The 13,446-nt window shown below is 42.8% G+C and overlaps 1 protein-coding gene across 5 annotated transcripts in view; it reads right to left on the reverse strand.

Moving 5' to 3' along the window:
* TBC1D15 (TBC1 domain family member 15) overlaps positions 1 to 13,446 on the reverse strand; it is a 113,057-nt gene that overhangs the window by 53,278 nt on the left and 46,333 nt on the right. For all 5 annotated transcript variants that reach the window (XM_039499803.1, XM_039499798.1, XM_039499811.1 and 2 more), the window contains 3 exons: positions 9,525 to 9,623; positions 9,182 to 9,256; positions 658 to 796 (listed from right to left, as the gene is read on the reverse strand). In XM_039499803.1, coding sequence (XP_039355737.1) covers positions 658 to 796; positions 9,182 to 9,256; positions 9,525 to 9,623 — 313 coding nt within the window. Of the gene's footprint in view, positions 1 to 657; positions 797 to 9,181; positions 9,257 to 9,524; positions 9,624 to 13,446 lie in introns of those variants that run through there.

Genomic DNA, 13,446 nt, shown 5'->3' on the forward strand with positions numbered 1-13,446 from the left:
ACAAGCAAAACAATAATGGGAAACATAGGAACTGTGCACATTCTCGCTATGCAAACTTGATGGTTCCCAATTCTTTAATTCTTTCAATTTTACTGTATTTTCTTATTTTACCAAAACTTGAGTGTCAGGTGTGAAATAGAGTACAGTTCTCCAGATATTTGTCTTTTTTTCTGATGTGCAAGCTCTCACTGCACAGTAGTATACTCAATCTCCCTCTGGTGTTCCAGTAGTGATGTAGCATCTGCTTAATACAGCATTAATCTTCTCATTCTCTCTCCTAACTATTGTATACATTTGTTCAAGTTACACTTGCTTAAGAGAGATGTGAAGGTCGTATGCATATTAAGACAGGTATAGCAATGCTTTACGACACAGTAGGATGAGCTCTTAAAATGCTGGCTAGACATAAGCTTCAACCACACAATCCCCCTTACAGTGATTTAGCGGGGAAATCAAATTGAAGAAGCAGACAGCTTTGTGGGTGCAGAGATCAATTCATCTGGGAAAATGAAAGTAATTCAAGCCACAAGTCACCTCAGCATTTCACTTCCTAAGGGAATACATTATAGAGTATTTTTTATAACTAACGGATCCTTCAAAACTAAGTTAATCTCAAAGGAAATATTTAAAATTTCAGAATTTATTTTTTGCAATTACCTCCATTAGAACGTGGCTTCTTTTTAAATGAGACAGTGTTGACCATGTCCCATTCTGCTTCATAATTATTCTGGTGGTCTAACCCTCGTGGAGATTTTTCTTTAGGGGTTTGTGTCCACTCTACAACTGAACTGGAATCCTAAACAAAATTAAAAAAAGTGATAAAAATGAAAACTGAATTTTATCAGTAGCTAATTTCAAGGTTTAAAAAACACAAACACCTTTGGTAAACTGGAGTTAAGGTTGAAAGTACACAGACTTGAGTGTTAAAATCCTCAGAAGAACATAGTTATCAAACAAATATTAGGTGGAAAAAAACAAGAAATTCCATGTTAAGTTTAAATTCAAAAGAAACCCAAACATTTGAAATTTATAGAAAAAGATAGTGAAGATCACCCAAATAATCTTAAATCTGCCCAACTAGAGATGCACTAAGAACAAGTAGAAATTTTAAAACAACCTTATCTATGTATGAAGCCAATTATAAAATCAAATGCTTTCACAGGTGCTGGAACTTAAAGTGATTATCATCATACACAGGGTTGGCAGTCTGATTCAATGGCTCTCAGCACCCCCACAATAATTATGGTTCCAGCACTCCTGAATGCTTTGTGATGCTGTTTCAGAAGTCCACATTCAAAAGTATACACATACAGAGTTTTCTCCAAATGTAAAGCATGGTTCGATCTTTGTAACAAGGGCCCTGGGGGAACCAGATTAATTATTCTCCATAATCTTCATATCAAATCTGATCATTCTGCAAGTAAATATACATTTTTCTAGCTGTGAGCCCAACAAATTTACCAGAGGCTCTGAGACAAGTTGAGTTCTGCCACCGTGTTTATCACCACCAATAAAAAAGGCTCTGCAAGCTGAGATATGGTTTCTTTCCATTAATAGCTCCCCTAGTTGACTCTGCTGCTGCTTATAACTTTCTTAAAGTAGTAACAGAGTGAGACTGGCATTTTTGCTAGTTCCACTGCTGTCCATAAAGCAGAAGAAGGGGGGGGGGGAACTACTGTCTGCTGCTACTTAGGAAAGTTATTAGAAGCAAAGGAGACACTGAAGTAGTCTGTCAGCACACTCCGAAAGACAAGACTAAATTAGTATACATTAGTATGTTATCTTCACAGCCAAGGGAATAGCAACAATTTTTTTTTTTAATTCTGTAGAAATTGGTGGCTTAGGCTCCCTCTTAACAGGGAAAGCTTCCTAGCAGTGTATAAGGCTGTGTCTAAAACTACACAATTTTGTCAACAAAAGTCAGCTTTCATCAACAAAATAGTGATGTGTACACACTACAGTGCTCCTACCGCTGATTTAGCTCTCCTGCTATGCCGTCAAAATTATACCAGCTTGACAAGCAGCATAGAGCTTTTTGCAGCTAAGGCTAGATCTACACTGGGGGTGGGGGGTCGACCTCAGATACTCAACTTCAGCTACGCTATTCGCGTAGCTGAAGTCGGCGTATCTTAGGTCGATTTACCTGGCCGTGAGGACAGCAGCGAGTCAACCGCTGCTGCTCCCCCGTCGACTCCGCTTCTGCCTCTTGCTACAGTGGAGTTTTGGAGTTGACGGCAGAGCGATCGATAGACGCAATAAAATCGATCCCCGATAGATTGATCACTACCCGCCGATCCGGGTGTACCCAAAGTTAGATTGATGCAGTGTCAGTGCACCCACTGCACTTGGTTATGTTGCCATAAATGGCCTCCAGGTGGTGCAACATCCTGACTGCTCTGGTCAGCAGTTCAAACTCTGCTGCCAGTTACACAGGCATCTGCCCCTCACCCTTAAAAGGACCAGGAAATTCTGAAATTCCACTTCCTGTTTGCTCAGCCTGGACAGCTCACATGGCATCTTTCCAGCTCACCATGGCAGCTCCACACATTAAACGATCTCCCACATGGAGTACATCAGAGTTGTTGGTTCTATTGGAGAGGAAGCTGTGCAATCATAGCTCCACTCCAGCTGTAGGAACTTCGATACATACAGGAAGATTTCTCATGGCATGTTGGAGAAGGGCTACAAATGGAACACGAATCACTGCCATACAAAGATCAATGAGCTAAGGAAGGCGTACTAGAAGGCCAGGGAGTCAAATCATTGCTCTAGTGCTACATCGAAGACCTGCCGCTTCTATAAAGAGCTGGACGCCATCCTTGACAGTGACCCCACCTCCATGAGCCCCGTGGATACTTCAGGGGAACCGGAGACAGTGGCCAGCGGCCTCAACCCCGAGGACAAAGTGATGGACGAGGAAATGGAGTTGGAGGATGAGAGGGGACAGGTGACAAGGTTGTCTGGGATCATGGCAAGTCAGGACCTCTTCTTGACCCCAGAGGGTTCAGGCCAGTCCTTAGCACTCTGTGGTGTGCACGATGCAGGAGAGGGGAGTTCTAATAAGTGCTCATTTTGATTGGATACTGCTCGATTACATGAGGTAGAGCTCTCGTTTGCTTTGTTATATGCTAGAAGTTGCTTAAGGGATAGAAAGGTACAAGACGAGTTGTGTTTACATCTACTTCCCATTCGCCTTTGCAGGTATGCAGTGAGGACTCTGAGGAACAGTGTGTTAATGCACATAGATTTCATGGGTACTCGCCAATCCTCTGCTGAAGGTTCCTTGGCAGAGCTGCTTTGTTCCTTCCTCCCGCTGTAGGAAACTTTTCCACAGCCACTGGCAATCACTTTTGAAGGGACCAAAGTGGCACACAGGTAAACAGCATAGGAACCAAGTCTGAAGCTGCACGCATGCAAGAGATGCACCCTTGCATCCTTTCTTACCCTCAGGAGTGAGATATTGGCTTCAATGACCCCTGCCTGTGGAAAATGGTGGCAGAATTTACAATATTGTCCCTAGTCACCTGCAGTGATCCCCTTAACAAAAACCACCTAGACCCTTCGCCCCATCTTGGAAGACTGCACCTCCCCTCCCACGGCCAAACTCATGATGTTTAGGGCAGTTGCCGAGCTGTGTGCTTGCCAACGGACAGTGAAAAAAAGGTTTATTTATTATGATTCAATGCTCCGAGTGCACTCACAATTAGAGCCCTGTGCAAATACAAAAATGTGGATTCGCATCCGCAAGAATCAACTTGTACCAGAACTGTGATTTGCACTCTGTCTTTAATCTATATACACACATCCGCACCAGCACGCTACCTCACAGTGTCTCTTGAGAGGAGCATTGTGTGAGTGCATGTGTACTGTATAAAAAAAGGTATATGGCTTAAAAATGTGCACGGGCATAAGAAATTATACAACAGGCATCAAAACAAATAGCCTTTTACATTAAAAATAATAAATTTCTCAAGTCAATAATGCTCAAAACCACAAACTAAACTATAAAATAAAGAAGTCTCCCTCTCATTTAGCTTGCGATTTATAAAGTCATCACACTTACAGCTCAGCAATCCCAAGTTTCTTTGCACCAGCTGCTGTTCTCCCTCTGGAAGCATGCAGGGGAATACTATCACAGGCTACAGTGCTTAATTTTTGCAGGGCTTGTGGGCAACCCTGGCACCTCTTGGCTTGGCAAGTCATCCTCCTAGGGGGCTGCGAGGAGCAACGACAGGTAAATTTCCCCACATTGGCACAGGAGGGGGGTACAGGGATGAGGAACACAGGAGGGGGGTGAAAGTGCTTTCTGGCTGCCTAGCAATGTTTAATTTTTACCAGGGCTGAGCCCCAGAACCTCTTGACTTGGCGGGTCATCCTCTGCACCATCCTCAGGGGCTGTGAGCAGAGGAGAGGAGCGACGACAGCAGGCACTCCAAGACTCCAGGTCAGTTTCCCCAGGTGGGCGCAGCACGGGGGTGCAGGGATTAGGGACCAAGAGGGGTGTGCACAGGTGAGGGGCACAGGAGTGAGGTGGAAGAACTCTCCGGTTGCCCAGCCAGTGTTTAATTTGTGCTGTATCAGGTCAGTTAGAGAAGGAAGCAGCTGCTTCTGCAAAGTAAGTCAGTATGGATTCCTGACTTACTTTGCAGAAGCAGCTGCCTCCATCTCCAACTGACCTGATGTGGCAATGAAGTCGGGAGAGGTTTCCTAAACTGCTTGACTGCATAAACTGAGGCAACAGGAGCATGGGGAATTTCACTGCCTGTCTTGATCTATCACCTCCCCTTTCTCTTCCTGGGGGGTGGGGAGGAAGGGAATATAGGCTCTGGAAGGCGGGGAAGTAGCCTCATAGGCTATGAGCTGCAAACAGCTGCTTCCCTGACTCTGAAATCCTATATTTAGAGCCCTAAAATAGATACAAACTTTGTATGTGTATCCAATCCGGCATCTGCAAAAATGGTCCGCAGATGTCCGCATCCGCGGATGGGGATATCCATGGACATAAAGCTGATTCCTGCAAATCTGCAGGTCTCTACTCACGATCATGCTTCTGTTTATTGAGCTTCTGCAGATGTGGCCTTGAGGGCAACCCCCTACACACCAGCAGAGTGCCTCCGCCAGATAAGGAAGTAACCCAGGAGGAGTAAGAACATGTTTCAAGAGATGCTCCAATTGTCTGGACACCAGAGATCAAGATCAAGGGGGAGGGATAGCTCAGTGGTTTGAGCATTGGCCTGCTAAACCCAGGGTTGTGAGTTCAATCCTTGAGGGGGCCATTTGGAGATTGGTCCTGCTTTGAGCAGGGGGGTGGACTAGATGATCACCTGAGGTCCCTTCCAACCCTAATAATCTATGATCACAGGATATGAAGAGAGACAATTAAGAGTAGATGGCCAGGAGTGAATGATAAAAGTGATCAAGGACCAAAAGAGATACTGAAGTCCCTAACTGCACTCAGGCAGAATACATGCATGCTCACGCAGCCCATACACAACTGCCTGCCATGCCCCCCTCCCCAAACTCCACCCACACATCTCTTGCATCTTCCCAGCCCCTCACAGTACCCTGTTCACTCCACCCCTTCAGACAGGTTCCACCCAATGATAGCTGGACTTACAGCTACGAGAGCCTCCAGCAAGAGAATTACGTCCCTATGAAAAAAGCATTTTTGTGTATTGTTATTGCTGTTTAATAAAAAGGTTCTCTCTGGAAATAAAATCAATCTTTATTTGTCTCCTACACACAGTGGCTGCTGCTAGAATTAATACACAGTGGCAACTGGCACATTTGCAGACTACAAATCACAGTCAGGAAGGAACCATCAAAATTTTCATTCCACACAGCAAGTAAACAAACCATGGCAGAATGCTTTACAAAAAAGAGACATTACTGAGGCAAATTGTCAAAATTCAAATAGCTCTCCAGTGAGCACCTCTAACAGCCCTGTATCTGGCTGCTCAAAATCAGTAGCCAGGTGATCCGCCTCCACACTCCACTCCGGGGAAACTTTTCACCCTTAGCTTCAAACATTATGCAGCATACAGCAGGCTGCTATGAGCACAGGAAGATTTTCTTCATTGAGGTCTAACATCTGCCATAAAGGCGGTGCCAGCAAGCCTTTAAACTACCAAACGCACATTCAAAGGTCATTCTGCACCTGCTCAGCATGTTGTTGAAGTGCTCCTTGCTGCTGTCCAGGTTTCCGATGTAAGGCTTCATGAGCCATGGAAGTAAGGGGTATCCTGGGTCTCCCAGGACCACTATGGATATTTCCACATCCCCCACTGGAATCTTCCGGTCTGGAAAGAAAATCCCTGACTGCAGGTTTCCGTACAGGGCAGTGTTCCTGAAGATAAATGCGCCATGCACCTTCCCTGACCACCCCATGTGGATATCAGTGAAATGACTATGGTGATCCACAAGCGCCTGCAATACCATAGAGATGTATCCCTTTCTACTGATGTACTCTGTCACAAGATGATTCGAAGCTTAAATTGGGATGTGTGTACTTTCTATTGCCCTGCTGCAGTTACTGAATCCCATTACCACAAAGCCATCCACTATTTCGTGTACATTTCCCAGAGTCCTTCGTACCAGGATGCGATTAATGGCTCTGCAAACTTGCGTGAACACAACCCCCACGGTGGACTTCATGACTCCAAACTGATTTGTGACTGACTGGTAACAGTCTGGAGTTGCCAGCTTCCACATGGTGATTGCCATGCACTTTTCCACTGAGAGGGCAGGCTCTCATTTTGGTGTCCTTCCACTGCAGGGCAGGAGCAAACTCCACAGACAGTTCCAGGAAGGTGGCTTCACACATCCGAAAGTTCTGCAGCCACTGCTCGTCATACCATACCCGCATAACAATGTGATCCCACTACTGCCCCAGATTTGAGGGGTGTGTACCCCAGAATTCGATCAAGCTAATTGCAACTATCTTGTGTGCATTCAGCCACCATGAATTAATACAATAGACCTCCACATAGTTCAGGGTTAATTTGAACAAGCTGCAGTTTCTGCTAATCAGAATGGGACAAGGGGAGAAAGAGTCAACAAATTGAGACTAAAAGAAAACAAGTGGATTTGGGCACCTTTGATATAGACGTTTATTATGACTAAGATTGTTAGGAATGCTTGTTGAGAAGTAGTTTACTGAAGTTAGGAGAGGTGATGACCCAGTAGGGGTCACTATGAGCTGTGTTCTGTAAAAGTTAGTTATAATAAGACTAGATAATGTACCTTGGAGCAGTTCTCTGAAGCTATCCTGAGAAATTTTTTCCTGATACCAAACTCCCCGGCAGAGAAGCAACCTGCCATTGCAGACCAGTTGTAAATTACTCAATACTATCTCAGATTAGGTAATTATTTGGGATGTTCTAAACCTTTTGCTCATGTCTATGTGTACTTAAATCTAATAAATTGTAATTTTACATAAGAGCATGCTTACTTTTATTAATCTTTCATCAGAATTGCTGTGTTCCCATTGATTTATTCCTGACACTGCATGGAGTGAAATAGTTAAGTTACCACTGGTTTGGGTTCTGAAAACCCTGATAACACCACCACTTCAGTGCTTACTTCCCGAGCTCAGTAGCGATGCTTCACCATGTGCAGCTACTCTGTGAATACCAAAAGTAATCTAGAATTGTTTCTGTCCATGGCACACAGCAGAGCACACACCACAGATTCCTGTTCAGATTTGCAGTTCATTAAATACTGCATGATCAGCCATGTTGTTCATAACACTTATCACAAGACTAGAGGTCAGTGCAGGATCCATGCTTTTAGGCAGAGATGGCAGGTGCACAATTTACAGGGGCTGTTGAAAAACACTACAAAATGTAGTTGGAAGCCCATGAAATGACAAGACAGAAAAAATGCATCATGGGATGGGGAGCCTATGCCCATGATGCACTGCAATCCATTCCCACAACTTCTAGCAGCAAAATGGGGCAAGTTGCACAGTGGGATAGCTACCCACAGTGCACTGCTCTCTCTCTCGCTCTCTCTCTATGCTAGAGCATCAACTGTGCACGCACTCTGACACAAAGAGCGTTGTGTGAACATGCACAAGCGATGTAATTGTAGTGGTTTATGATCATCGGCATAACTTGCGTCGACTTAGGCTATATCTACTCTACAGAGTTAAGTGAGTTCAGTTTTCAACCCCAGGGTATAAAGGGAATGAAAGAGAGAAGTTGGAGACTGATATTGCCGTGAGGAAAAGTTAAAGTTATTTGGGTGACCTTAATTGTGCATTCTCACACTTTCGTATGTTTGTGCGTCTTGTAACTACCAACACAGAATTTCCTGGCTTTCTAGATTTGTGGGTCATGTGTTTTTAAGCAACAACACTAAAGGATCTTTAACATTCTAATCTTTTATAGGGCTTTTATTTTAACATACTTAGTAGGCAGAGGCCAAAATTGGGCTTATCATAGTGGAAAGGTAAAACCACTATAGCTGAGGTAGATATAAGCTTACTGTTTGAACACTTAGAAAAATTGGAAGTTAACATCTACATACATACGAAGATTACACAGATCCCGGACCAGCCCATGCAGAGAGACTTCTGCAACATCAAGAGAGGAGTACGAAACAATTACTTGTCTTAGGCCTAGTCTTTCTTGACTAGGATTTAAATGTCTGATGTTCACTCATGTTACCTACCTCAATTTAAGACCTTCCAAAATTCTAATCAAAACAAGGCAAGTTTTATTTATTTGTATTATAATAGCTTTGTTTTAGTACACACCAAGCTAGTACAGTTAAAGCCTAGAGGCTTTAATCAAGATATTTTCTCTCCTAGACTTACATCATTTTAGTTAGGATGTTAGCTCACACATCCTAACACAACATCTTTAAACCTTTGACTAGACAGAGTCATAGAGGTAGCACTCCCCTCTTTCATACTCTGAAGACCAGGTTTCATTGGATCCTAGCACCCTCCACTCAGACAGCAAAACATAACTGTCTTTTTGTTCTATTTTTACAGTGTTTAGCATAATGGGGTCGAGGGCTAGGGCTCCTAAGCACTACAGTAACAAAAAATAACTACCACCCTGAATAAATAAACTTCTAGTTTTAGGATCATCTAGCTAAATTTAACAGATGAACAATACAAACAAAACCTGCAGAGAGAGATGAAAAGGTGAAAGCCAGTAATTAATAAGCATACCTTTCCAGCACAGAGGATATTGGAAGAGTCCAAAGTATCATCCGATGGTCTCCAGTCTACTATTACTTCAGCTTCCTACAATACAAGTTACACTTATGCATCAAACACAAATTCAGTAAGATTATAATTAAGAAAATGCAGATCTACCTATTTACACAAAGAATTACGTATGTTTACTTTATACATACATTATTTTAGGTATAGCTGCCAAACATCATGGTGTTCAGTAACAAATACAAACAGTGATGATTTTTCTTTTAATATTTTAAACTTGTGAAGGTATGTTAGATGCATTGAAGGTAAATGTAAGAAAAAAAATCTAACAACTGTATCAAATGATTACCTTTTCTATGACACGTAGTACTCCTGATATTATACTGTCCTGGTCATCATTTTTTGCACAGGAGGAATGAATGAAAACCCCTTCTTGTTCATACACAACCTGTAAACAAACAAAAATGGATCAACTTCTTGTTTTAATGGCAGAACAACATTTAGACAACATAAGTACCTAGACAGATAATAAGGGGGAACTTTACTCACAGTATTACTGTCATGTCCTAAAAATCACATTTACAGCACCAAAATGGTACTATACAATTAGTTTGATCTACAATTTTGATTTGCCCTGCAATTCAAAATTAATCCTGCTGCACAGACACAAAAAGTGAGTTTCCACAGTCTTATTCTGGACAAAGAAATGGTTGTTGCACAAAATGCTTGATTTCAACTTCAGTATATTGAAAGATTAATTTATAGGATCAATGAAATACTGTAGTACAAAGTTACTTTGGAAGAATTTTAGATCATTAAAATTGATCTGAATGGTGATCTTTGAATGTATCTTATTATTTGACTATCTATATGATGTAAATTTAAGCATACCAAAAGTTAAAGACTTACTTACTGTGTAAACTCTATTTCTTCTCAGTGAGATTAATTTTTATATAAGGGAAAATATAATTTGCAAAAATCTAAACAGTGTTCTCCTCTGCCAAGATTCAGCATGATCTCCTGTACTGCTTGATATAAATAACCTTAATCAAAAGTCTACCAAAGGAAATGAAAACCAGGGTCATTGGGAACCTGAACAAACCCGCTCATTTGGCTGGGGGTGGGGGAGGAGGGGAGGGAAACGGAGTGGAAAAAACCCAAATGCTCAATACTAAGGTTTTGAAAAGTGAAACATGCAACATTATGTGATTCATTTTGTGGACATATTTGTTCCTCAAATATAAAACAGCATGCATTGCTCAAAATGGAGAAATGTACACTTCTGAAAATAAAATGTAATAATCCTCTCTTCTAACTAGCTCAGCTTTTTGTAAGTGTTCTAAAATACCAATACCCTTTTATCAGCTTAATTGCTTTTGAAAAGTTGTTGCCAACTTAGCTACTTTGTCACTAGATTTAGTGACCTTTTGGTTTCCCTAGTGAGAAAATAAGTGTCAAAGTGACCAGTGACAATTCTAGCAACTTTCACTGCCAATTACAGTGACATTCAGAGAAAGAAGTCACCAATATGTATAGTCAAAAAATCATTCACAAGCAGCTCAGTAGTGTTAATAAAATCCATTCCGGGCTCTTCTTACTACATTCTTTTGCACACCAAGTCAATGTCATTACATCTCAACCGAAAATGTCCTCAGAAGGAATCACATTCCAGGGCTTCTTGGCCTGAGATCACTATAATCTGCAGGCAAGGAAAAGAAGTCTGTGGAGACTAATTAAATACTTTGCTAAAACCAGGCGTACTTTGGAGAGAGCAGCACATTAGTCAAGGCTTATTTTACCCAAATGTGTTCTTTCTTGCTGCTCCATAGTAGGTAGCACACCCTGTGATGCAGGGAAAAGTGGCTAATGAAGTGGGCAGGGTGAGGGAGGCAGGTTAGCTAGGGAAGAGAGCTGCATGGATGGAAGTTGTGGTGGGATGAGACAGAGCCATGTGCTCCAGTGGGGCAGAGGTCACCAGGGATGAAGCCCTTACTACAGGATCAAAGGTAGAACTAGCTTGATTTCAGCTCCCCTTTACTCTTTCCCATGGCTTGGCTTTGGGTTAGCTGCCCAGCTGTTTTCAGAAATCAAATCCTAGATGTGAGGGGGTAAGGAGTCTGGCTAGCTGATTTTTGTTTTTAAACCTACTTTCTTGCAGGGCCGCCCAGAGGATTCAGGGGGCCTGAGGCAAAGCGGGGGAGCTGCAGCGCTTGTACTCACCGGGCAGCATTTAGGCGGCAGAGGGCCGTTCAGTCGCGCCGTGTCTTTGGCAGCACTGAAGGGCCCCCCGCCGCCGAAATGAAGCCGAAGACCCAGACCGCCGCCAGGCCAGGGCTCGCGGGGCATTTAGGCAGCAGGGGGCCCAGTTGCTCCGCGTCTTGGGCAGCACTGAAGGGCCCCCCGTCGCCAAAATGCCGGCCAAAGATCCGGACCGCCACCGGGCCAGGGCCCAGGGCGAATTGCCCCACTTGCCCCCCCTCCTCTGGGCGGCCCTGCTTTCTTGGCTCCCTGCAGCACCGAGCTCAGGTCAGGTGCATGCCCTCTTCCCTCTGACTCTGGGCTCTCCATTTCACTAACCTGTCTGCTCAAATCCAGGCTGGCAAGAAAGGGAGGCTCACCTGAAATTAACCAACCCAAGCCACCCTAGGCTGCAGTGTACAGAGCCTTCCCAATGAGCAGAGGGCTGCAGTTTCCTTCCCAATGAGTGGAGGGCACCCTCCTGATGATGACAGTGTACTACTGTAGTAGTTGCTTCTGGTGTGCTACAGTAGTAAAAAGAGCATGGAATGGATTTTTAACAACACTATTGAGCTGCTTGTGAATGATTTTGTGACTATACTTGCCTGGACATGCACATGCATGTATTTAATTCTCTGGAAATTTTGCTAGTGACTTTTTTTACTCCTTCTGAGTGCTTAAACAGCTACATCTAGCCACTTTTCAGGGTTTGACTGTGATCAAATAATAGGCAGTCAAACCTGGCTTTCTGGTTTCAGTGGCACCTGATCATGAAAGCCAGATAGAATTTGTGCAGGATTCTAAAACACCACTGTTTACTTAGATAGCATGAGAAATATACACATCTGTACAAAATAATCAACACTCCTATATGCGTTTCCCTGCCTTGGGTTCCTCACCACTCTGAAGAGTTCTTTGGGCTTGGGGTAAGTCCTCTGGAGTGTCTGGAATCCTTCTGTGTATTGCAGCATGGATGCTGGAGCCAGGCTTTGGGGCCTGGGCCAGAAATTCTAAATCTAGAGTGTCACCAATAAGTGTGGATGCTCAAGCCCTGGCATTACAAATGCAGAGTACGAGGACTCAAGTCCTGATAATCCTGGATTTGACACTGCAGTGTTTACATACCTTTCATCTACTTTGCCCTGTCTTTTAAAAGTAGAGCTCTGAAGTTGATATATCATCAAAAGTCTCATTATTAAATTTGTAGTGCAGCTTCTTCTAGATCACAGGATTGAGGCTTCACTATACTAGGTACTCTACACAGACCCATATTAAATATCATCTTGAACTACTACAAAAAGGTTGTAATACTCCGATTTACATATATAGTTTCTGAAAATGGACAGACTTTTCCTCTCACGTTAATAGGATTTTATGTCCTACTTCTTTTATGACTAGCATGGTACACACTTCCTCTGCAGTCCATTTTACCTTTAGAAAAAAAATTTATTCTGTTTTTATTTCAGTTCTGTACTGAATAAAAGCTGAGATGAAAAGGCAGATGAAGTAACAGAACTGTTTTCTTTTTGAGCGTGACGCTCGAATAGGAAAGACATGTCTGGAAGAAGGTGATATCTGTCGGGAGAAACTAAATGAAAGCAAACGGAAATACTACTTGAAAATGAAGCAGAAAGAAAGAAGCTTGTCTGGAGGTGAAGATGATGACAAAAGATGCCTATCAATATCCAGTAGATTCAGAAGGAGGATCTCACAAGCAAGAAATTCTTGTTTGGAATACTGAGAACAAAGATATCAGTCCTGAATTAATTTTGGATAAAGAACTGAAGAGTGAAACTACCAAAGAGTTGGCTAGCAGTGATCCAGATACACAGAGACAGCTAAGAAATGCAGACAAAGATTTGATTCTACTGAATAAGGTTCCTAAGAACTCAGCCTCTTTTCCATGAGATTCCTGTTGAATACTTTTCCAGTAAACATTTTTGAAGACCTTGCTGAAAAAAAAAAAAAAGTGTCCAGAAATTGGCTTGTGTGGAGGTCAGCATGCTCAACAACTGTTCCGCTTTCCTTGTCTT

This window comes from Mauremys reevesii, linkage group 1 (genome assembly GCF_016161935.1).
Source record: "Mauremys reevesii isolate NIE-2019 linkage group 1, ASM1616193v1, whole genome shotgun sequence".
Lineage (NCBI taxonomy): Eukaryota > Metazoa > Chordata > Testudines > Geoemydidae > Mauremys > Mauremys reevesii.